Source organism: Heteronotia binoei, chromosome 10, assembly GCF_032191835.1.
Source record: "Heteronotia binoei isolate CCM8104 ecotype False Entrance Well chromosome 10, APGP_CSIRO_Hbin_v1, whole genome shotgun sequence".
NCBI classification, from domain to species: domain Eukaryota; kingdom Metazoa; phylum Chordata; class Lepidosauria; order Squamata; family Gekkonidae; genus Heteronotia; species Heteronotia binoei.
Window position 1 is genome coordinate 103,821,033 of NC_083232.1, and position 25,551 is coordinate 103,846,583.

Consider the following 25,551-nt stretch of genomic DNA (forward strand, 5'->3'; position numbering starts at 1 on the left):
GGCAGAGACTGACCAAGAGAGAGATCTTGGGGTCGTGGTAGATAACTCACTGAAAATGTCAAGACAGTGTGCTTTTGCAATAAAAAAGGCCAACGCCATGCTGGGAATTATTAGGAAGGGAATTGAAAACAAATCAGCCAGTATCATAATGCCCCTGTATAAATCGATGGTGTGGTCTCATTTGGAGTACTGTGTGCAGTTCTGGTCGCCGCACCTCAAAAAGGATATTATAGCATTGGAGAAAGTCCAGAAAAGGGCAACTAGAATGATTAAAGGGCTGGAACACTTTCCCTATGAAGAATGGTTGAAACGCTTGGGACTCTTTAGCTTGGAGAAACGTCGACTGCGGGGTGACATGATAGAGGTTTACAAGATAATGCATGGGATGGAGAAAGTAGAGAAAGAAGTACTTTTCTCCCTTTCTCACAATACAAGAACTCATGGGCATTTGATGAAATTGCTGAGCAGACAGGTTAAAACGGATAAAAGGAAGTACTTCTTCACCCAAAGGGTGATTAAAATGTGGAATTCACTGCCACAGGAGGTGGTGGCGGCCACACGCATAGCCACCTTCAAGAGGGGGTTAGATAAAAATATGGAGCAGAGGTCCATCAGTGGCTATTAGCCACAGTGTGTGTGTGTGTATATATATAATTTATTTTTTTTTTGCCACTGTGTGAGACAGAGTGTTGGACTGGAGGGGCCACTGGCCTGATCCAACATGGCCTCTCTTATGTTCTTATGTGACACAGAGTGTTGGACTGGAGGGGCCATTGGCCTGATCTGACATGGCTTCTCTTATATTCTTATGTTCTTAAGGTTTCATTGCAGGCCTGAGGTTCGGAATCGTGAAGGAGCATCGCTATGCAGATCTTCAATAAAACTCTCCCGGAAGTCTATGGCTTCCCACTCCTTTCTCCTGACCGTAATGGTGGATGGAGTCACTTTAGGCCTCTCCGGCTTAGGCTCCTCATCCCCGGTCGTAGCGGTGGTGGTTGTCCCCGTAGCTTGATCCTGCTCATCTGCCATGGTGGGGATGGTCAGGTAGTATGGGATTAGTAGTGAGTTTCAGCAATATGTCAGACCCCAGAGTTAAGGAATACACAGGTAGTTAGCTCAGTCTTTTATTCCAAGCATCTTAAGGCAATACAACCGTTTGCTGAAACTGACGTCCCAGCCCAGAGGCACTTCATATATACCCTCAGTCGACCGTTATCTATTTAAGCAAAGCACTACATAAAACGGCGGGCAATTCTGGCGGGAAACTCTAGAACCCCTCCCTCTGCTGCTATGTTCCAGGTGCACTATCTATTTCTTCCTCCACTCTCCTCCTGTTAACAATCTGAGGGATGAGCAAAGCAGGCAAAGCAAAGCAACAGCAAAAATGCAGGCTGTTTCACTCAACAGTTACATATTGGTTCATGGTCAGTCTCAGAGAACAATTACTTGTTGTTACATGGCAAGAGGATACAATATGGGTTAGACTCTTGACAAGCGGAAGTGATGTCATCGAGCTGGCGATGTCGCACGCAGCCGCTCTAGGCGTTTCCGGGGAAACTCTATGGTTTTCCTGGACGCTCTACCTATTTGGGAGGGGGATACTCTCCCAAATAGCTGGAGCATCCGGGAAAACCATAGAGTTTTCTCAGAAATGCCTAGAGTTGCTGCCGCATGCCGGCAAAATAACAGTACTTTCAGGTGATGTCATCGCACCGGCACCGTAGGAGAAGGTTCCCCCCACCAGCCTAGTGTGGGCTGGCTGATTGGGAGCGTCCTGGGTGGGGGAACCCCCACCTGGATGGGGGGCTTGGCAGCCCTAGTCACCACCCAACCTCCCCACCAGGCCTACGTCACTTCCAGGCTACATACTGAAGGTATGTCATCGCTATCTCCAGCTTCTCAGGGGTAAGAGCAGGTAATCTGAGAGGGGGAGGAGTGATCAAAAGCTGGACCTATCTGGCAACTCTAGTCACAGGTTGTGTTCCCTTTTTCTGTTAAAAAGCTGGCCCCACTACTGTTCTTTCCATAAAGATCTAGAAACAACTCTGTGAGTTGCCATTTTTTTACTTCTTTTGTCTATTGGGTAATCATTAATGAACAACAACTATCCACTGCAATGTATCACAGACCTTTTATTGGATAAAAGAAAAGGAAAGATTTCTAAATATTATTATAGGGTTTTTTTAAAAAAAGAGGGGGCAGAGGTGCTGTGAACTTCCAACGTTGCAGAATGACCCCAATTATAAGCTAAAAAAGGAACACAAGCCTAACATTAATTACCGCAGGTCCTTCCCAACCAAATTTGTCTCATGCGATGAATGGATCCTGGTTCAGGCGGGTAGACTGTACATTCAAATCCAACACAGTTCCTGAAAATTAATACAGGTCATGGAAGCCACTTCCTGTCCAAGTCTGAGTGGACGGATCCATGTAGCAGAACTTGGAGGGAGCATGGACTGGACCACTGCAGGCTGCAAGTGGAAAAGCTGGTTTTTTAAAAAAAAATGCTTCCCTGTGTTAAAAAAATCTACAAATAGAAAACTGACATATAAGGAAGTGAGAGTCTCTGTGTGGCCCCTTCTTGGTGCTTTTTAAAAATGTAGCACAGCCTTTAACTCTATGATCATCTCTCTGCAGGCTAAAGGAATGTTCTCTTGCTGTTCCATGCTGAGACAGGCCAGGCACACATTCTGAAGTGCAGTGGAAGCGATGGGCACACTCTTGGGCTGCACCATGAAGCATTTGTTTCCACGGCAGAGAAAGTGTCAAAATCACGTCTGTTGGCCTACAGGAGCCATACATGTTTTCACGCTTTATCAAGAACTGTCGAAGCTGCAGGGTGCTGGTTGAATCCCTCCGCCAATTACCAGGTGCCCCGAGACTCAGACTAACCCCTGAACCGATTACTCCGTCTTTCTTTTCTTAATCACCCTACCACATTTCTGGCAACAAAGCGTGCAGCATTTCACAGCGCTGAAGATGAACACTGCAGAGCAAAGAGTCAAGAATGCCAAGACGTCCAGGCAGTGATACTGGTACCAGGTCAAGTGATGGGCAGCTGGTCTCAAGTGCTTGGCGCTCTTGTGGCGCATGACAAACTCAATCCAAAAGACAGCTCTGTCCAGGGGCTTCATGGGTTGGTCGTGGTGAATTTGAGACAGCCTGACGGCATTTTCTTTGTACCTGGGGAAAGGAAGGGGAAGCGAGAACAAGTGGGGATGAAACCACAGATAGTATTGATGGTGCCCCTGAGCAAGGTCTACGTCTGGGTTCGTTACAAGCACAGCTACAGGTAAAGATGAAAAATGGCGTGACCTCAAGTCACACCTGACCCATGGCGACCCTGGGACTGTGGGGAGCTTTCAAGGCAAGCTTTCACCTGCGTAGCAGCCCCTGTCTTCCCTGGGGGGTTTGCATCCAAATTGTGGCTGAACCCGCTGAGCTTCCAAGCTCTGGGAAGATCAGGCCAGTCAGGGGCCAGGGCTACTCAGGCTGCTAAGGTTAAAGATTATGTACTAGTTGTCATTCTACATCCAAAATAGTTTAAGGCCCTGCCAACCTTAACGCTTCTGCTGAGATTTCTAGAAAATTGCCATAAAGCAGTATGACGGCTTCAGAAGAAAGCTCACAGGAAGCCACAAGGACTTGAGGGGGCATCTCACTTTCCCCTCCTCCACTATTTCCCCTTCCCTGAAAGCCCCCATCACCTCTCTCCTTTCCCTGCCGCCTTCTTTCTTTCCCACTCGCTAACCGAGCTACCTTCATCCGCCCCTGTCTTCGGTTTTCCTTCCTTCCCTACTCCTGGCAGTCTCTACCCAGGAAAACTGTGGCCTACTTGCATGCTGCCAGTCACCAGGCTGGGCCCAGTTGCCCAGTCAGACTGAAGGAGCTTTTTTGCCAGCTATAGAATTGTCATGGAGACCCCCCCCCCCCCATCCCGCAGCTCAGGCTGGCTGGGTGACACTTTCCTGGTTTTGTGTGGAACTTGGGCAGACTGAGCTGGGTGTTGCTGCTGCCTGCCTCCCGCCTTGTCCTCAGCTGAGCTGAACACGCCTCCATCCCACTCTTGCCTCCAGCAAGGCTCAGACAGGGCCGAGCAGGGTGGTGACACCACCTCCCCCACCCACCTCACATGGGCTGAGGCAGATGCTCCCTTGGGCTCAGGTGCGCAGGCGTCCCCTCCCTCTCCTCATGGGAGACTCTGGCATGCTGGGTGCTCCCCCCCCCCCAAGAAGAGTAATAATATCAGGATTACCTGCAAGACTCTTCTTCTGCCAAACCCACTCTCTGGTACTTAATCCTGCTCTAGACATTCTCTATAGACAATTACTGGCATCTTACTCCTAGAAAGGAGTTTGCAACTAACTCACGTGGCATTGTGAATTGCAGCGTTCATGGCCTCCACCAGATCTGGGGCTGTCATGGTATGGAAGTTCAGCTCCACAGCCATCCCCTTTGCTCTCATGTGGACGATATTATCAAACTGGTCAGCAAACAGGGGGATCCCAACCATGGGAATCCCATGGAAAATGGCTTCATAGATCCCATTGGTTCCACCATGTGTTATAAAGGCCTTGGTCTTGGGGTGTCCTGGAAGACAAGACGAACACGTACGGACAGATATTACAAGATTGTTGGAGTTGATTCCCAGCTGCATATTCCAGCTCAGTACTGCTGGCATGCAGGCCTAGAAGGTCTACTATAGATATTACAACATTCTCAGAATAAAGAATTTGTTCTAACGTAGTGCAAAATCAAGTGCACATAAAATAGTTTTGCAATGGCTGACATTCTGAATAACAGTCACCAAACAGAGTCTCAGATTCTAATTTGTCAATCAGTTCTGTAGCCAGTTAAGGAATGTTAATGTATATTGTATGATAAATGTATGAGCCCTGTGGCGCAGAGTGGCAAAGCTGCAGTACTGCAGTTGGAGCCCTCTGCTCATGACCTGAGTTCGATCCCAGTGGAAGCTGGTTTCAGTTAGCCAGCTCAGGTTGTCTCAGCCTTCCATCCTTCCGAGGTTGGTAAAATGAGTATCCAGCTTGCTGGGGGGGAAGTGTAGATGACTGGGGAAGGCAATGGCAAAACCAGCCCGTAAAAAGTCTGTCGTGAAAATGTTGTGAAAGCGACGTCACCCCAAAGTCGGAAACAACTGGTGCTTGCACAGGGGACTACCTTTACCTTTATGTTAAATGTGCAGGCCTCATCTGGGCCCCGGTGTGCTCCTAACAGGCCCACAAGCAACTGGCCATCATCTGCTTCCTTCAGTCACTATTTTTGTGTTTCTCCATGCAATGCAGCCAAGCAGAACAGCCTCTGGCACATTCACTCTTCCCCTCCACTTTTCCCCCAAGGGAGGAAGAGCCTCAGCCAATGGAGGAGCTAAAGCTCTCTCAATCAAGGGTTTGAGTTCTGCCAGGCTCTCTCAATTGCACAGCAGAGCTAAGGGCCAAACTCCTCCATTGGCTGAGGCTCCTTCTCCCTTGGGGAGAGGGAATGAGAGGGAGGTTCCTATGTTTGGCTGCATCGCAGGGAAAAAACACAAAAAGGCCAACACAGCTTATTCAAGTTTTATTTTTGCCTTGATACAGTGTGTGTGTGTGTGTGTGTGCGTGTGTGTGTATGCATGTATTGTGTGTTTAGGCTCATTTTGCCAGGGCTCTCCTGGGCGCAACTAGATTCCCTCCTATATAACCTGATTTCCTACTTCTGGATGGCGCCAAGTCAAAACGGGAGATTCTTATTTTTCAGATGGCTGATATAAATGGTGCTGACAGCAACAGTAAGATGGGCCAAATCAAATCTGGTCTGTGCCTGGCTACAAACCAGTTTTCTTTCACAAGGGGGACAGTCAGGGAAGCCTATGAGAACAGAAACATTTAAAACGGTCCTGGGGAGGGTGCAGTCTTTGTACATGCAGAGTTTGCCACTCGCTTCCGTTCAAATCTTGTTTTCTTATGGATGTATGCTAGCCCATCTGAATACTTGCTGTGTCACAGTAGAAAAGGAATCTGGTGCAAATCTACAATTCACTTTTTGCATGGATTTAATCAGTGCTGGCATGCATCGATATCATTAATCATATGCCGGCACACATCTGGGGGGCGGGGTGAAGATGTGAACTGAACGATGCAGGGACCATCCACAGGCCAGGAATTCTTCAGACTAAAACAAAGACAAGCAGAGGGAACCCAGAGGGAATCACAGAATCCTAGAGTTGGAAGGGACCTCTAGGGTCATCTAGTTCAATCCCCTACACAATGCAGGAAACTCACAAATGCCTCCCCCTAAATTCTTCATTGCTGTCAGATGGTCATCTAGCCTCTGTTTAAAAACCTCCAAGGAAGGAGAACCCACCACCTCCCGAGGAAGCCTGTTCCACTGAGGAATCGCTCTAACGGTCAGGAAGTTCTTCCTAATGTTGAGCCGGAAACTCTTTTGATTTAATTGATTGGTTCTGGTCCTACCTTCCGGGTCCACAGAAAACAATTCCACACCATCCTCTATATGACAGCCCTTCAAGTCCTTGAAAATGGTGATCATATCACCTCTCAGCCCCCTCCTCTCCAGGCTAAACATGCCCAGCTCCTTCAGCTTTTCCTCATAGGACTTGGGGAAGGAGGGAACAAGCAAAGCCACCCCTCCTCCAAGAATGTGGTGCTGGATCCAAGTGGGCAGCCGTGTTGGTCTGAAGCAGTTGAACAAAGCAGGAGTCAAGTGGCACCTTTAAGACCAACCAATTGTTATTTAGAACGTAAGCTTTTGTGTGCTCTTAAGCACACTTCATCAGACAAGTGACTCAGCCTGCCTGACACTGAGAGAAATGACCACTCTGAGGTCAAGGGGCTTGCCGTGTCATGCCATTGCCTGGGGCCTTGACGTTCTCTGTAACTGTGATAGGAATGTTGGAGGAGGATGCGAGGGGTTGCTTTTGCCAGCTTGCTTTCACTTTTGACTGTAACACATGTAGTATAGACTCTTCCCTGGGAGGGAGGTCTGTGTCTGGAACTCAAGGACAAGTTATCTCCCACCAGAGACTGACTTGGCACCTGCTGGCACAATGCAGGGCTGGGTGAGAAACTGCTTTTGCTGCTTTGTGCGGGCTTTTTTGGCATGCTACCAACAGCCCAAAAAGATGGTATATAGATCTGGCTCTCCCAGAGACCAATTTCGCACTAGGGCTTGTTCCAAGAGCCCTTTTGATCCTGGCACTTCTCTCCGTTTTTGCACAAGTTGTCCCGGAGCTGCAAGCTGGTGCACTGTTGTCCTGCAGCAAACAGAAACCACTTGGAAGAGGATCCTGCTTGCTGCGGAAGAGCATCACACCAATTCACAGCTCCAGGGTAACTTGTGCAAAAATGGAGCAACGGGAGCAAAAGGGCTCTCCACCTGGAACAAGCCTTGTGCAAAATTGGTCAGGGTCATACCTGTTATTTTTGTGTCTTTCAATAAACCTTTTCTGAATCTCAGCAAGAGGCCTGATTATTGAGGACCATGCAGGAGCTGACATCTAAGGGCGTCCAGGTGCTATCTCCTGGAATGGGATGCCTCTCTTTATCTTAACCTGGGAGCTGCCTTCTGACCCCTCTTCTTTCTCTTGCTTTGCACTCTCCCTCTCCTCACATGGCCTTTCATTGGAGACACCTGTCTGCAGATCTCTCTTGTAGATACGATGCCCTCATACTACTACACACATGATGTAGGACAAACTGGTCATTTGTGATAAGGACAGTATTCTTAAGATTAGGCTTCTTTCTCTTCCTTTGACTACAACCTGAAGGTGAACAGGATCCACTTGAAGTTTTCTTTTTTGTCATGTACTTCTTGGGAGATTTATTTACTGCACTCAGGATCACACTTTTATGACTGAGCAAAACTTTGCTACATTAACCAAATATGTGGCAGCAGAGAGGAACGCATTTCCTTACCGCTGGCAGAACAGTACAGGGAAGTCTGCAACACGAGGACTCACCGAGAAGATCATTTTGTGGTATCCAGTCATAGAGCCTGGTGTTGGATCCTAATGTGTCCGGCCTTTTCCCTTTGTACCTCCAAATCACCTGAAATAGAGACATCATAGGAGTCTGCAGTACAGTCCAAACTGCAAAAAGAGTTCATCTTGACATTGACTTTTAATACATTCTGCAGTTGACTTGTGGTGACCCCTCATGGGTTTTCAAGGGAAGTGCTGATCAGAGATGAAAACACACCAAATAAGATTTGTTGTTTTACCAGAAGTGTAACAGCCAGAGCATCCCCAAAGTGAATATTGCTAGTACAGAAGAAATCCAAATATAAATCAATGAAATTTTATTTTATTTATTCATTTTGGTTTAAATTTATATCCGATCCTTCCCATGAACAGGCTCAGGGCAGGCTACAGAATCGGTTTAAACCAGCGATGTTGAACTCATTTGTTTATGTGGACTGAATCTGACATAAATGTCACTTTGTTGGGCCTGGCCATGAATGCCATAAGATATAATAAAATAAAAAAGAGAGAGGCAGAGAGGGGGGGCAGAGAGACCAAAAAAGGGGGCAGAGAGGCAAACAGCGAAGCAAAGAGAGAGAAAGGCAAAGAGAGAGGGGCAGAGAAGCACAGAGAAAGGGACAGAAAGGGGGGCAGAGAAAGAGACAAAGGGAGCAGAAAGACACAGAGAAAGGGGCAGAGAGAGAGGGGGCAGAGAGGCAATGAGAGACAGAGGGGCAAAGAGAGACAAATTTACCTTTGTATCTCTCCCATGCAAAGCAGCCACAGAGCTCTCCATATGCCTGTGTGTGTGTGTGAGAGAGAGAGAGAGAGAGAGAGCGCAAGGAAGGAGGAGGTAGGAAAGAGGCAGGAAACAAGGAGCCATGGAGGGAAAAAACAAGATAAGGTGTGGCTGCAGCAGCAGCCCTGAAAAGGAAACAGGAGAAGGAGGTTGCTTGAAAGGGCCTGATTTGATCCCTGTGTAAGCCTGCCTTCTGAACATTTGACGTCCCTGGTTTAAACAATACAATGAGCATTAACGACTATAAAACTCTTAACAGAATAGTGTTCAACTATTTAGACTATTCATGGTGTCTATCTTTGCTGTAATGTATTTCAATGAAGTGGAGCTCAGTTTCACTTTTTAGCACTTATATGGCTAGTTGGAAGCTATTCCTTGCTGGAGTTTTGTGACCTTGCAAATAAAGGGTTGATGCTTTGAGCCAGCATGTCTCCACTGAATGGACCTTAGAACTTGTGCCTACTGAGTACTCTAACCTGGATCCCACAGCCAAAGGGTGATGTTACACTGGAGAGCCATTGCCAATCTGAGTAGACGGGGGCAGGGGAAGAAGCTTGCAATGCCCAGCCTTTTCATGTTTTCCTAAGCCCAGAGCATTTTATATTTTTGTTTACATTTTGAGTTTCTGCTGTGATCCTTGTACTTTTTCTTTATGTTTATTTTTAAAATTGTACTGCCAAATTCCACAATTCCCTCACCTTTCCATTTTAACCAAAACATTGCAAGAGTTTTAAGCATGTTTGTATCTTAAGTAAAAAACTATATATTTATCTGTATCCTTTATAAAGTTTACACCTCTGCTACCTGGCATTACATTTCAATGACACGCATAGCTTGGCCCCACAAAGTCCCATTTATGTCAGATCCGACCCTAATAACAAATGAGTTCAACACCCCTGATATAGTAGATGATAAAAGGTGGTAACAGATGGTAACAGGAGGGGCCAGATGGTATTTGATGTCCACTGCCGCACCCAAAAGCCTGGTAGAAGAGCTCTGTTTTATAGACCTTGTGGAGCTGTACGAGGTCCCGCAGGGCACTGATCTCCAGTGGGAGCTTATTCCGCCAGGCTGGGGCCAGGGCCAAAAACACCCTCTGTCCCGATTGAGGCTAGGCAGATGTCTTTTGGGCCAGGGATCACCAGTAATCACCAGTAAGTGCTGATTTAATGAGTGCAAGGCTTGATGGGGCAGATATGGTGAAACAGTTGTCCAGGGAACTGACCTTTTGTGGGATTTGGCTGAGTGCCAAGGCAATCATATTACTCTTCTCATCTGTTAAGTTCTGAACCATTGACCCCAGAGAAAAGACCACAATGCCATGATCTCCTGAGCTCTGGACAAATTCTTCCATTTCCTGTTAGGACAGACAGACATTAAAACTCCAACGTTCCTTTTTGAACCTTTTCTGTTACATGTGCTGTAGTCATAAAAATCTGATTCTGTTGGACTTTGAATATTTTGCATTTAAAAACAAGAATTTTGTAAATCTAAATTTTGTAAATCTAAAGTTAGGCATTTTATAAAAAGCAAAATAAACTGGGAAAGGAATCCTCCAGCTACAGATCTAAAGATAAAAATAAAGCTTTTATAACACCAAATAAACGTCCTGTTGATGGAAGAAATGACTAAGAAAATTAAGTTTGCCAGACAGAACTACTTTGAAAATGCAAATAGACCAGGAAGATGGTTAGCATATAGACTCAGAAAAGAAAGAGAAAAAAGAATAATTCATTCACTGGGAGATGAAGATGGAACTGAAAAATTATTTCAAAAATATTTGAAAATAATTATAGAAAATTTCTATTAAAAGCTTTATCAAAAAAAGGGAGATTCCCTCAGAAAACCAGAGACAATATTTGGAAGTACTAATTGGACTTTAAATGATGACCAGAGAAAAATATTAAATGAAGCAATAACAGTTAGAGAAATTACAGAAGCAATTAGGAACCAAAACAAAGGGAAATCACCCGCCCCGGATGGCCTTTCTATAGAATATTATAGAACACAAAGACCCTCCATTGCTGCCTTATAAACAAGTTGTAGAAAATGTGATTCAAGAAGCTATTTTACCAGACTCTTGGAATGAAGCCATCTTGTCAATACAGAAAGAAGGCACAGATGCTAAAGAAATTAAAAATTACAGACACATTTCATTATTGACTATGGATTACAAAATGTTTGCTTCTATTTTAGCTTCTAGATTGAAGAAAATACTCATACAAATAATACATCAAGATCAAGCCAGCTTTTTGCCTAAAAGACAAATGAGAAATAATGTAAGAACAATACTGAATATTCTTTAATACTATGAAGCTCATCCAGAAAAACAAATGGCACATATTCTTAGATGTAGAGAAAGCCTTCGATAATGTGAGTTGGCAATTTATCATTGAGCAATTGAAATGATTACAAAATGGAGATAACTTTATCAAGATGATACAAGCCATATATACCAAGCAAAATGCCAAAGTGTGTGTGAAAGGCAATCTGACAATACATCACAATTGAGAAAGGAACAAGACAGGAATGCCCATTATCACTATTGCTTTTTATCCTTACTTTGGAAGTATCGAATAATGTGATTAGGCGAGATAAGAATATAAGGGGAACAACAGTAAGAGGCGAGGAATATAAATTACAAGCTTTTGCAGATGACTTGGTTTTTATTTTGGAAGAATCTATGGGCTCAATCAGGTATTTGAAGAATAATCTTCAGACATTTGATGATATGGCTGGTATGAAAGTGAACCATCAAAAAATAAAGATTATCACAAAAAATAAAGACTTCAATTCAACAATTAGAAGAAAAGTCAGCATTTCAAGTGGAAAGGAAAGTGAAATACTTAGGAATCTATCTGACTAATAAATCTAGTTCATTGACGGAAGATAACTACGTGAAGCTGGTTAAAGAAATTAAGAAAGATTTGGAGAAATTTATCATTAATGATAAGAATATAGCCACAATCAAAATTAATATTTTGCTGAAATTTATCTTTCTTTTCCAAATGATACCAATTATACAGAATCAATCAATTTTTCAAAATTTAAGCAAAATAATTTCCAATTTTATATGGCAAGGCAAAAAACCAAGGATTAAGCTAAAAGCTATGCAGGACTTCAAGGAAAGAGCCAGCGTTGTGTTATCAGACTGGGGGGTCTTATAATAAAGCCTATATACTAGTATGGATTAAAGAATGGATGAAAATTGAAAACACAAGACTATTAAAGCTGGAAGGATATGACAAGCTAGGATGGCATGTTTTTCTCTGGTACCAAAAAGCAGAAACTCACAAATATTTTAAGAATCATTATATAAGGAAATCAATGATAATCATATGGGAAAAAATAAGACATCAGATATATAAGATTCCAAATTGGTCTCTCCAATAGAAGCCTTCAGCCAACCGAATTTATTTGAACTCAAGGAAATGATCAGATACAAAGAACTTTTAGGGAAAGATGGGATGTTATAGTCAATTGATGACTTAAAAACACAAAATATAATATTGAGTTGGTGGTTGAGGATACAGATTGACTCAAGATATGCCAAGGATAAGCCTCAAGGCTTCTATATAGAACAGACTCCCTTTGATTAGTTACTGATCAATTCAGAGGAAAAGCTAATTAAAAAATGTATACTTTCTTATTGCAGATAAAAATGGAGGATTAAATTGTAAAAGACTGTATGATTAAATGGGCACAAAATGTTGGACACAATACAGAATTTGATCAATGGTCTAAAATATGGAAGGTGTGACTTTGCCCATGGGGTCGCAAAGAGTCGGACTCAACTGTGCGACTGAACAACAAAATGAAAATATAACAAAATATTGCTTTTAAAGAAAATTTGTACAAAATGATTTATAGGTAGTATATAACACCTGACAAACTAGCTAAAATGTTCCCAGGAATGTCAAACTTATGTTGGAAATGTAAAAAAAAATGAGGGTACCTTTTTCATATGTGGTGGTCTTGTAGAAAAGCTATGAATTATTGGAAAGCAATTTGTGAAATGATGCAAAAATGCTGTCGTTGTTACTGTTTAAGCCTGAACTGTTTTTATTGAATATTGTACCTGACGTAATAGACAAAAATGCTAAACATCAAATAATTACTGCAGCGAGGATAGTATTGGAAAAAGATGGAAACACCTACAAAAGAGGAACTGTTGGTGGAAATATTAGAAACAGCAGAAATGGACATATTGACTGAATGGGTGAAAGAGTAAAAAAGAGATAAAATAACTTTGGTTACCATTATATGAATGGATCAATGCAAGTAATTAAACTGAAAATATTTCTTATAACACCATGTCCTAGATATTTAGTAATGTAATAAAGTTTAGTAACATTAAGGTATACATGATATAAATGAAGTGCATCAGAAAAAATGTATAGAAATTACATAAAAGTTTGATGAATGCAAAGGAACATAAGACAATGAAACATAGTGGAAGTGCTTGAATATAAGATGGAATATAAGATGATGTTTTTTCCTCTTTCCCTTTCCCTTCTCTCACATAAAATTCAATAAGCTATTGTAAACGAAAAATCTGTTGATCTCCAGATAACAGAGATCAGTTCCCCTGGATAAAATGGTTGCTTTAGAGGGTGGGCTCTTGGGCATTCTACTCCGCTGAGATCCCTCCCCTCCCCAAACCCCACCCTCCTCAGGCTCTACCCCCTAAACACTTCAGGGATTTCCCCAACCTGAGTTGGCATTTCCTGAGGGAAATGATGGCACGGGTACCAGCAGCATCTTGAAGACCATACCAACCAAGCAGGGGGGGGGGGCGAAGGACCTCAGTCCTGATCCTGCCCTCCCCTGCAGCCAAGACCCTTCCACTCTTGTCCTTCAAAAGTTACACAATGCAAAAGACCAGTTATAAGTAAATAAAGGCTCTCTGTAGTCAACTAACAGCCTTCGAGATTCGAGGATTCAGTTGGGAATCAGGTCATTTGTCTGTACCCAATTCCATGTGTCTCATCTCCTAATATGTGAGTTGGAGGCCCAGTAAGAACACCAGGAAGGTCACTGCAGGGGAGGGAGAACCAGCCAAAGGGGTCAAGCCCCCATTGCCTGGATAAGAATTCCGCAAAGACACCCTCCTGTTTAGAAGCTGCTAAGGGAGGCTGAGAACTTCAGCCCAGGCAAAGATCACCAAGTGACCTATTTCCTTCATTCCCTGCCCTTCTCCTCATTGGGCACCCAAAGCGGCTGACAGCAGACCAGTCTCCTCCATCTTATTCTCACCATAACCACCCTGTGAGGCAGGTCAGGCTGAGAGAGAGAGAGATAGCAACTGGCCCAAGGTTACCCAACTGGCTGCCATGCCAGGCAAACACCTGACTGAATCATCTCAGTGGGGGTTTGTTTAAAGTTCCCCTTGAGCAAGGGGACTTTGGGCTTGCCCATGAGGGCCAGGTCCTGCCTTGGTCATGTGCCAAAGGTGCAACTCAGAGCCATAGGAGCATTTGTGCAGCCTACAGTTCTTAGAGGTAGAGCGCTCCCAAGATCATCATGATGGTCGAGGTCTTCAAGTAACCTGCTCCTCACCCGCAGCTTTGTTTGCCAACCATCAGAGATGGGCCATCCACTAGGCAGCCCAAGGTGGCTGCCTAGATGTAAGTCAGGGGGCACTGGTCTGGGCCCTCCTCCCATCCCTGCCTCCAGGGTGATTGAGATTGCTGTAAGGGGAGAGGCCTTGGGGAGCCAGGAAGAGGCCGTGCACATTCCAGCCTCCTCCGCGGTGCCCGCCACCTGCCCCCTTCTGCCATCAATGCAGGCAAAGCCAGAGGATGGGGAGGGCCAAGTGCAGAGAGGCCGCGTGCCACCTGGTGCCATTGCTTTGCTTCCAGATGGTGGAGCAATGGTAAGTAGGGATGTGCTGCCATGCATGCCCTCCAGCTTTGCCCACCATGGGGGTGGGGGCAGGGGGGTGCCTAGGGTGCCAGATGCCCTAGGGCCACCCCTGTCCATCATAAAAGGATGAGTACGAGGCTGGTGGGGGGAGCTACCAGTCCACACATCCAAATTCATTTGGGTGATCATGATGGGGAGCAGGGGCGCACCAGACCAGCAGATGCCCATGCAGCCCTGCTGACCTGGAACACTGAAGCCATCTGCAGCACCACACATCAGGAGTGCCTTTCAGCACCACGTTTCTACAAGTGAGACTGTGGCTCATCTGACATGCAAATTAGGCCCAAATGAACCAGGTCCTGCCTAGACTGCCCACAGCAGGTTTCCCCAACATGACAGCCTCCGCCAACACTTTTCCTGGTGCTCACCAAGTGGGTGTGGTCAAGTGGGGCTTTTGCCCAGCAGGGCTTCTGATTGGCCACCAGAGAACTGATTGGCTGTGCAGGGTTTTTTTTAAAGCTGCTCACAGCAGAAGCGTCTTCACTGTGTGGCTGAAGATAGGCAGTGTGGGAGCAAGAGTTTGCATTGAAAATAGTTCACTTTAAAAGACATCTTGTTAAGCAGAGCTTTTGCCTGAAATGCTGAAGAGTTCTTATTAGAGTTATGCATGACCTCACTCCTCATTTCTTGTGGCTGGTTCCACCTTTTGTGGCTGTCATTTTGTAGTTGCACCATCCATCCAGCTTCAGAAAGCCAAAGGTTCCCCCTGCAGGGTTAAAAAGGTGGAGGACAGCTGGCCTGCCATGCTCAAGGTTGACAGTGGCTGCTCTTCCACAAGGCAGGAACAAAAGCTGTCTCTGCTCTGGAGCCACCTTTGATCCCTCATGAAACAAAACACAGTTCACCTTTGCCGTGTGCCCTGATTAGTCTTGTGGATCTGGGAAAGAAACATTGATCAACTGGAGATCACTGGAATTTGATCAGGATTTCTATCACATCTACAAAGAATCATAGAGTCGGAAGGGACCTCCAGGGTCATCTAGTCCAACCCCCTGCACAATGCAGGAAACCCACAATACTTCCCCCTAAATTCACAGGATCTTCATTGCTATCAGATGGCCATCATACTTTTGTCTGGGCTGGTCCTGGTTTTCTGGAACTGATCCTTGGCAAATGACTGTCACCTCTTGGAAACATTTGTTCAATCATTAACAGGTTGTTAATATGAGATGCTGGGATTCTTCTGTTTGACGTTTCAGCTCCCCCACCCCCACCCGAGTCTCTAGAAGAGAAGGCCAAAAGAGCACCTTGACTCTTGCTCACGGTGCACACAAAGACACTGACAGGAACACCGCCTCTGCGGTATGCACGACTGGCCATTGTGCAACCATAGCTGGTCATCTTTGATCTGAATGGCTGACGACATGTGGCAGAACAAATGAAAACAGGACACTGTCTAGGAGAGCCTGAGTCTGAGATGGGTGGGGAAGGCTGGAGGGGACACGTGGAAAGTCTGCTTATGAACAAGTACTGTCCTTTTCTAAGCTGACGCAGACGGTTTCAGCATAAGGCTCTTTACAAGGCTGCGGCAGGCAGCAAATCCCAAAGACTGGCAGAAACAGGACAGCAACATGTGGAAGTCTTCAAGAGCCACATCTTCAGGAAATGGGTGCACTCACATGCTCCTTAAACCAGGCACACTGAAGAAGCAAGGTGTTTGTGAGACTGGTATCCAAACACCAGATTGCATAAAATGGCTCATCATGTTTGTGTATTCGTAGGAGCCAGCTGTTAGAAGAGCATCCCTTGCTCAAGAGCCCAGCTTAGCCTGGTGAAAGGGCAGCCCTTAAAGCTGAAGGAAATGGGGTGGAGGGAAGAAGAAGAAAAAGAAGATATTGGATTTATATCCCGCCCTCCACTCCAAAGAGTCTCAGAGTGGCTCACAATCTCCTTTACCTTCCTCCCCCACAACAGACACCCTGTGAGGTAGATGAAGATATTGGATTTCTATCCCGCCCTCCACTCCGAAGAGTCTCAGAGCGGCTCACAATCTCCTTTCCCTTCCTCCCCCACAACAGACACCCTGTGAGGTGGGTGGGGCTGGAGAGGGCTCTCACAGGGAAGCAGGTTTGGCATCTGGAATAGGCCTAGTGCAAGGCAGACAGAGAGAGCCAGGAACTGTTTGAAACAAAAGCACTTTAGCAATCAGGGGCTGATTCTACGTGGAGGGGGGGCGGGGTTGATCATGTTTCTGGTGCAACAGGTGGTTAGTTTGCACCTGCAATGGAGATTTCAGGCAGTTCAGGGCCATAGCTTTTTGACCTTGTTAGCTGTGACTTCCCTTCCGTGACAGAAAGACCCTCCATATAAAAGCCACTTTCCAAACCCTTCAATTACCCTTGTGTCATAGCCACAGCCTAGGGTTGTCAGCTTCCAGGTAACCTCACTGTGTTCTTCCCGTTTGGTTTGCAGCTTCCAGGTAGAGCCTGGAGATCTCCCAGAATTACAACTGATCTCCGGACTACAGAGATCAGTTCCTCTGAAGAAATTGGCTGTTCTGAAGGACAGGCGCTATGGAGTCACACCCCACTGAAGTCCCTCCCTTCTCCAAATCTTGTCTCGGTAGGCTCCACCCACCAGAAATTTCCAAACCTAGAGCTGCACAGCCACCCCACCGCCATGTTCCTGAGGTCCTGTGAACACAAACCAGACCCGGTTCTGATGGCCAGGCGGAAGGCAACACTGAGCATCACCTCAGGCAAAGGCTTGGCTGGCTGGCAGTGCAGACCCCCGACAAATTCGAAATTGGGGAGGAGAGGTCGAGGGAATTCGAAGTCCCAGTAGGTCCGGATCAGCCACAGCTCTGCTTTCCCCATCGTCTCACACAGTGTTGTGGGCCTCCCTACAAAGGAAAAAGAGTGTGGTTACATTGAGCTGGTCTTGCTTTGCAGACAGAAAAGCTTTGGCAACCTTGTTTGCAGGGATGATTCACAGATTTCATTTCCTAAAAATCTGAAGTGGAACAAATTTACAGAGACAAACATGTAATCCGTCTCTTACAGGGGCAAAAGTGAGAGTCACGCTAGGGCAGCGGTGTCAAACTCATTTGTTATGAGGGCCGGATCTGATATAAATGAGGCCTTGTTGGGTTACGCCATGTCAGGTTGGGCCAGGCCATGTTTGAACCTATTTAAGATTAGGGAGCAGAGATATAAACTTTATAAAGAACACAAACACAATTAAATAATTTTTTAAAAAAACCTTAAAACATGCTTAAAACTTTGCACTCATTGGTCTTAAAGGTGCTTTCTTTGTGTTTCTCCCATGGGATCCAGGGAACTGGGCAAAGGAAGATCTGGCTCTTTCATTCCTTCCCTAGGTGACTAGGAGTGGGAGGAGCCTCAACCAATAGAAGGAAAAGAGGCTTGGCTCAATTCTGCTATGCGATTGAGAGACCCTGGAAAAACAAGCTCTGCTTTCTCCCCTTCCTCCCCAAGGGAAGAGGCTCAGCCAGTGGAGAAATAGAGGTTTTGCTCTATAGCTCTGCTTAATGAGTGATTTTGCCTGGTCTTTTCCAAGGTTTAGGAGGGCTTGTTAGCTGTGAGGAGGGAGGGCCAATCTGGCACCCCCACTAAGGCACACACCCTAGGAAAATGCCTATTTGCCAAGCAGATGGGCTGCCACTGCCCAGCTGGCTCATGCTGGAGGGTGTTGGAAATATGTATCTTTTCTGTATGTCCTTTGCAATGTTCTAAAGTTCCAGTCATTATAGGGTTAACACTGTGCCTGATTCCCTATTGTCTGCATGACCTGGGAAGAAGATACTGACTGCTGTCAATCAAGGTCTAGAAGCAGGAAAACCTGTTTTGTTTGTTTGGTCAGTTAGTCAGGTGACTTCCTTTGTTCAGGCAGAGAGGTCAAGAAAGAGAAGGGAGTGGTCTCCATTAATCACATGATCTTCTAGTGTAAGCATGTAGCTCTATAGTGTTTGTTATTTTCACCTGCCAGTACCCCTTCCCTGTAGAAATAAATATGTTTCTGCTTTTTCATGTTAAATGCCTCTCAATGATTATTTGATGCAGTGATCCATCGCACTGTTTGAGATAAAGAAATAGAATTTCAAACAGAATTCCTTAACAAAATTGATAGCAGAGCAGATGGTTCTTGGTTTTTGCCATCAAGCTGGTAGTTTATAGCATGGACTATTTTTTGAACTCTAAATGATTTTTTAATCTGGATCATGTTGAGAGCATTTACAAAGCAATAGGCAAAAAGCTACTATGCTGTGCAGACAAGCCTCAATTTTAAAACGATGCCTTTTTTCTCTTGCCATTACTGAGAGCATTCTGACTTAAATGAGCTTTGAATTCAGATTGTCTTGATCTGGAAACGCTGCTACTTTTGTCTAACAGCCTCAGATGTGCTAGAAAGAGAATTTTTGGAGCTTTTTAACCCTTTTCCTGTGGATTACGTCGGAGACCTTGGAAGAGCCTTGCTGCAATCACACGCATGCACATTCAGCCGCCTTTTCTCTCCAGTGAGGAAGGAAGAATCTTTTACCCAGCCCTGCCTGATTGCTGTGAAAAATGTCGAACCCAGAGAGAGGAGCCACTGGATCTTCTGTTTCCACGTCTTCAGGAACAGCCACTGCAAATCTTGGTTTTGGTACCGTGAGTAATCTACCAGTGATAGGATTTAGTACCCTGAAGTTAACTAAGAATAATTTCTTATTCTGGCTCTCGCTCCTAACGCAAAGACTTGAGATTTATGGAGCTGAAAGAGTTTTGTCTGAAAATCCCCCTGAGAATGAGCAAGAAAAATCAACTTTTAAACAGCTAGATGGTTTTGCAAAAACTCTCATTTTAGATTCTATTGAGGCATATGAAATTCCTGAATTGCACACTCTTAAAACTGCAAAAGAAATGCTTGAATGCCTTAATGATAAATATAACAAAACTCCCATAAGCACTATTCATGATTTAAAGGGCAAAATATTTGGTTTTCAAGTGCAGGAAGGGGAGAATGTGACTAAGAGTCTGAAGGAATTTATGTGCATGCAATCCAGACTACAGGAGCATGGTGAGGCTATTGCAGAAAGAGGCTTAATCTCAACTATACTGAAAGCTCTACCCAGTATTTACAAGCCAATTAAGATGATTTTGAGACTGCAAAAGGATTTGAGTCCGGAAGGCCTGTTAAATGCTATCAAGGAGGAAGCAGCTTCCAGATCTGAGGACAAGGACACTGAACTGTCTGATTCTATGTCTGCTTTAAACCTGAAACCACAGTATAGGAATAAATCAAGAAGAGATATAATATGCCGCAGATGTGGGCAAAAAGGTCATATCGCAAGATATTGTAATAATTGTGATGCTGCTACTGAACAAAGGAATAGCAATGTTAAAGCGCATGTTTCAAATGAGGGAACATGGGCGCCATCTTGTGGCCATATAGATAATAGCAGCAAGAAATTTTTAAAGCAGAAATTTTCCAAGCCACATGGCCCAGGTGGGAACAAAGAAAAGAACAGAGAAAGTACTATGCATGTTAATAATGTGAATTTTATTGGTGAAATAGGAAGATTTTTGATTGATAGTGGATCTTCTATGCATATTTGTCAATATAAGGGCATGTTTTCAGAGCTGGATGAAAGTCAGAGAGCTGAAAGGATAGGTGCCAACCAGAAACCCTTACAAGTTTGTGGTGTGGGTCAGATCAAAATGAAATTGCTTACCACTGATGGAGATTTAATGCCAGTAAGACTGAAAAATGTAGCTTATGCACCTGAATCAATTCAGAATTTACTTTCAAGCCAAGTGCTTATAAGAAATAATTATGCTGTATATCTTGATAAAGGAGATGATGGTGAAATTATTCAAAAGAATTCTGGAATTAGTTTTAAACTGGATGAAAGAAATGGAGCTCATTACGTTATGGACTTAAATGAAAGGTCAGATGCTGTTGATGTTGTGGAAAAGACTGTTTGCCAGACTGAAGGCAGAAAGTGTGACCACAGGAGATGTGTTTATGCTTGGCATGTAAAGTTAGCACAAAGAAGCATGCAGAGAAGTTGCTAAAGGATTGTGGACTTAATGTTGTGCATTGTGATAAATCCAAGGAAAGATGTGATGTTTGTCTGAGAGCAAAAAGAACTGCACTTTGCTTCAGAGGAAAAAGCAGTGTGCATAGTGAAAAGTTTTTGGAAACAATATTCAGTGATACTGTTGGGTCTATAACAGCGATTGAGAGAAATAAATTTTTCTCAGTTTTCACAGAAGCAAAGACAAAATATAGCACTGTCTATATGCTCAAATCAAAAGATGAGACTCTTGATAAATTTAAAGAATATGTTGCCATGATTAAAAACAGATTTGGGCGTGCACCTCAAAGCTTGCTGAGAGATGGGAATGGTGAATATTGCAACAATGAGTTCAAGAAATTTCTGAAAGCAGAAGGGATTGAACACAAAGTGACTGTCCCATACACTCCACAGCAGAATGGGAGTGCTGAAAGACTTAATCGTGCATTACAGGAAATGACCAGATCAATGCTCTTGCATTCTGGATTACCTAAATGCCTGTGGACTGAAGCTGTAAATACAGCAGTGTATATTCACAATAGAATACCTTCAAAAGTAACAGGAATTACTCCGTTCCAGGCTTGGTTTGGCAAGCAGCCAGAAGTTAAGCATATTAAAACTTTTGAAGCAAAAGCCTATGCATATGTTCCTAGAGAAAATAGAAGGAAGCGTGACACAAGGACTGAGATTGGATTCAAAGTAGGTATCCCTCAGTGGGAAAAGGCTACAGAGTCTATGATCCAAAGACTAAGCATTGTAATGTTATGTTTGTGGATGATAGTAATTTGCCTAAAGCACCTTGTGTACCTGAATCTGATCCTGAGGTTATTGATGATGTTTCTGAAGATTGGTGTACCTGGTTTCCTGTAGTGACCTCCGGTGAACTGGCAGGTCTACCTTCTGAAGACTCCACTGAACCAGAAGGGAAAACAGGGACCACACCCCAGGGATCAACAGAACCTCCACTTATTTTAAGACGATCAGAAAGAAGCACATAAGGGCAACCACCACAGAAATATGGATACTGTGACACTGTGAGATCTATAGAGACTGTGAAACCTAAAGAGGAACCCAAGAGCTGGAAACAAGTGTGTGATTCACCTAATGAGGAAAAGGAGAAATGGATTCAAGCAATGGAACAAGAGATACTATCCATTTATGAAAAAGATGTATGTATTCTTACAAAGCCACCTGCAGGAAGAAAGCCTGTTGGATGCAAATGGGTCTACAAAATAAAGTACAAAGATAATGGAACTATAGACCAGGGGTAGCCAATGGTAGCACTCCAGATGTTTTTTACCTACAACTCCCATCAGCCCCAGTCATTGACTATGCTGGCTGGGGCTGATGGGAGTTGTAGGCAAAAAACATCTGGAGAGCTAGCCAAAGGCTATGCACAAGAATTTGGAATTAATTATTCAAAGACTTTTGCACCAGTTATCAATAGTGCTACACTTAAAACGCTACTGAGTGTGACATCATCTAGAAATATGCTTGTAGAGCACCTAGACATTAAGACATTGTTTCTTAATGGTGAGTTATAAGAGGAAATTGTCAGTATTTGAGTCTGTATAATGTATAATGCAATGCTTAGATTGTGAGCATCTGAGAGTGACAGCCAGTGACAGATAAGATCATGTGAGCTGAGTCAGGCGTGCAGGTTTTTTTCCCCTCCTCTGTACAAGGACATGTGGGCGTGGTAAATGACTCAGCACTATGTTATTATTGGCTGGCTGTAGTATAAATGCACATGGGTGACTTAGTGTTCTCCCCTTGGGATTTATCTGATGATTGGCAAAGCACTTTGGCACTCTGTGCAAGCTCTTGTATATATTCACCTTGTAAATACTTGTACAATACACACTACTTTATTTAAAGTCTTTGTGTGTGTGTTTCCTTGTTGAGTCTACCTGAACAGTCAGTTGCGAACATAACTCAGCCATAGACTGAGAAGGTTATGGGCCCAAGCTTTGGTAGCTACTTCTGACTGGTGAGATTCGGAGCAAGTGAGACAAGCCATGGCGGAGAGCGTGAGGTGAGGAGCTTGAGGCTGTTGACAGTGCCGGCATCGTGCAGCTGAGTGGACGGTCTTGGCGTTCGTCTGCGAGTGATTTAGAGTCTGACGGTGAGGAGGGGCTCCAAGGCGCAGTTGGTGTCAAGACCTACGTCATTGGAGTCAGTTCCCCCTGCTTCACTCACTCTGGCTTATGTCACTACAAGGCTTCTTGATGAGGAGAGGAGATTGCTGACTGACAGGGAGGCAGCTGTTGCCTCTAGAAGCGGTGTCAAGTGGCAGGCTGCCAGAGGTGGTTCTATGGAGACCGGTCGTAAAGCTGTTGTTGGTAGAGAAGAGAATATCCAGCCATTCACTTTGCACCTCTGGAAGTGTTTCTTTTGTGGCTCTCAAGCGCATTTGAAGAAATCTTGCCCAGAGTTTAAGAAGAGGAAAAGCAGTAAGGCTTCATCCCAGCAGTCTGCTGGGAACGAGCAGGCAAGGCTTGTCACAACTGTATCCCCACAGAGGGCTATTTCATGGCTGCTTGACTCAGGGGCTTCGTCTCATATATGTAACCAGAAAACTCTGCTGGAGGATGCCAAGCAGTGCAGTCTGCAGCATGTGCATCTGGCAGATAGTTCTGAATCTGAAATTCTGTGTGAGGGGAATGTTAATGTTCCTGTGTTGGGTTGTGTGTTACCACATGTACTCTGCATTCCCTCTCTTTCTCAGAATTTGCTTAGCGTAAGTGCTCTCACAAAAGAGGGCTACACTGTGTCATTTATGTCAGCTTGTGTTCAATTGCATCCTATTGATCCTAACCACATTGCCTATACTGTTTATTTGCTTAGAACTAACCCTAGGGCCCTTTGATAGAATGCTAGGTATGCCAACCAGGGGGAGGGAAGAGCAGGGCGCCAGAAGCCATAAACGGCAGGAAGACCAGAGGGAGGCGCTGCCGCTTCCCAGCCGCCGCAAGGACATCGGTCGAAAGGGGGAGGGTGGATGGCCCAGGGAAGGAGATAGCCAACGTGTGAATCAAACACCTTCAAGAGGGAAAGTAACTTTGTTTTGAGAATGATTTAAAGGCCCCTGTCTTTGATGTGCCTCCATAAATGCTAGTGCCTGTTCCATGTATGTTATCACTCTCAAAGACCTTCTGCAGCAGTAACATTGTATATTCAATAAAAGAAACTTATTTCAAAAGAAAGAGTTCTATTATTTTGAAGAGTCAATGAACCCTGCGCTGACATTTTGAGAGTGATGCCTTAAAAGGGACTTATCGGCGCCAGTTACTTCTAGCGAATGGCTACAGAGGCACCGAACGACCGAGAGCCCTGCATTCCTGAACTACCGGGGTCCCCGGCATGGTACGTGACTGAGAAACGTAAGCCGCGGAACGTGAGCAGCCAGGTGCTCTTCATCACCCCGAAAGCATGGAAACACCGCACCTCCACCACCCTGATGGAGGAAGCCGTGCAACGCCACGCTAACATCCTCTGCAACCCGGGGGACCCAGAGGGGTCCACTGGCTTGACCGACATCTTGGACGAGCCGACCGGCCCAGAGGGACCAGGCGGGAGCCCGGGGTCCGGCCAGAAAGGCGGCGGGGGGGGAGACTCTGGAGACGAAGACGACGGGGACTCGCGAGCCTCCACACCCCCGAAAACCGCCACCATGGACAAGCTTCGAAGGGAGGTGGAGATTCTGGGGTGCGACCTCCGCCGGGAGATGAACATCACTATGAAGCTAATGATGAACGAGATGCAGCGACAGGTGGAGTGAGCGGTCGCAGGCGTAGTGGGGAAGACAACCGGAGCGGCAGCCCCGATCCCGACGCAACCCGCGGCCCCCGCGGCGCTGGCAGCGCCCCCTGCCCCACCGGCACCAGGAGCCAAAGTGAAGACTAGAGAGCTACTCGTCACCTTTGACGGCAGTGCAGACAAGGTGGAGTATTTCATCATCCAAGCCAACAGCTATATGCACTATTGGGGGTCGTCCTTCCATGATGAACGCAGCCGCGTGGCCTACCTGGGATCGAAGCTGGAGGGAGAAGGCCAGTTATGGTACGTGACCCTCTTCGAAGCCAACAGATTAGAGGTGGCCACGGTGGCGGGGTTCTTGCAAGCCCTCCTGTCCCAGTTTGAAGACCCGCTGAGGGAGACCCTGGCGATCGCCGCCATCGAGGGGCTTCGCCAAGGGGGAAAGTCGATCCGAGAGTACTCCCTGGAGTTCCGGAACCATAGCCACAAGATCCGGAGCTGGAGCGAGAACATGAAGATCCGAGCATACAAGAAGGGGCTGAACCCCGGCATCCTGGATCGGGCCCTGGGGCAAGTCCGCCCAGACACCTTGGTTGGGTGGATCCAGCTCGCGGGAGAAATCGAAACCAACATGAAAGAGGTGGCGATCCAGCGCCAGGGTCTGCAACCGCGCCCCAGCCGAGACGCCAGGCCCAAGGCAGAGGCAAAGAAGGCGGGGGGGAGCGACCCCTAAAGTGTTCTCGGGGACCCGCAAATGCTACCAGTGCGGGGACCCAAACCACCTGGCCGCCAACTGACCCGACAAAGTCCGAGCCAGCACCCCGGCGGCGAAAGGGCCCCCAAGCAACGTGAAAAGACCGAGTAAGCCGAAGGAGTCGGGCCGCAGCAGCACCGCCCTGTCGATCGTGCTTGACGAGGATTCTATAATGCTGGAGGAACTGGGGGACGACGCGTGGGACACCGAGCCGGCGGGAAACGAGACCGACCTGCACTAGAGGGTGCCCAGCGGCAGGTCCCAAAGAAAGCGGCACCACTATGGGTGAGAATTTCGGGGGAACTGATGTTCATCCCACT

The 25,551-nt window shown here is 45.6% G+C and overlaps 1 protein-coding gene across 1 annotated transcript in view; it reads right to left on the reverse strand.

Annotated features, from left to right (window-relative positions):
- Positions 1-1,111: 1,111 nt before the first annotated feature.
- The window catches only part of LOC132578032 (UDP-glucuronosyltransferase 2A2-like), a 36,429-nt gene continuing 11,989 nt past the window's right edge, over positions 1,112-25,551 (reverse strand). Inside the window, exons 2-6 of the mRNA XM_060247851.1 lie at positions 17,393-17,541; positions 10,000-10,131; positions 7,976-8,063; positions 4,371-4,590; positions 1,112-3,183 (exon numbers count right to left, since the gene is read on the reverse strand). Of these exons, the coding sequence (XP_060103834.1) occupies positions 2,904-3,183; positions 4,371-4,590; positions 7,976-8,063; positions 10,000-10,131; positions 17,393-17,541 (869 nt within the window). The 3' untranslated portion in view covers positions 1,112-2,903. The remainder of the gene's footprint in view (positions 3,184-4,370; positions 4,591-7,975; positions 8,064-9,999; positions 10,132-17,392; positions 17,542-25,551) is intronic.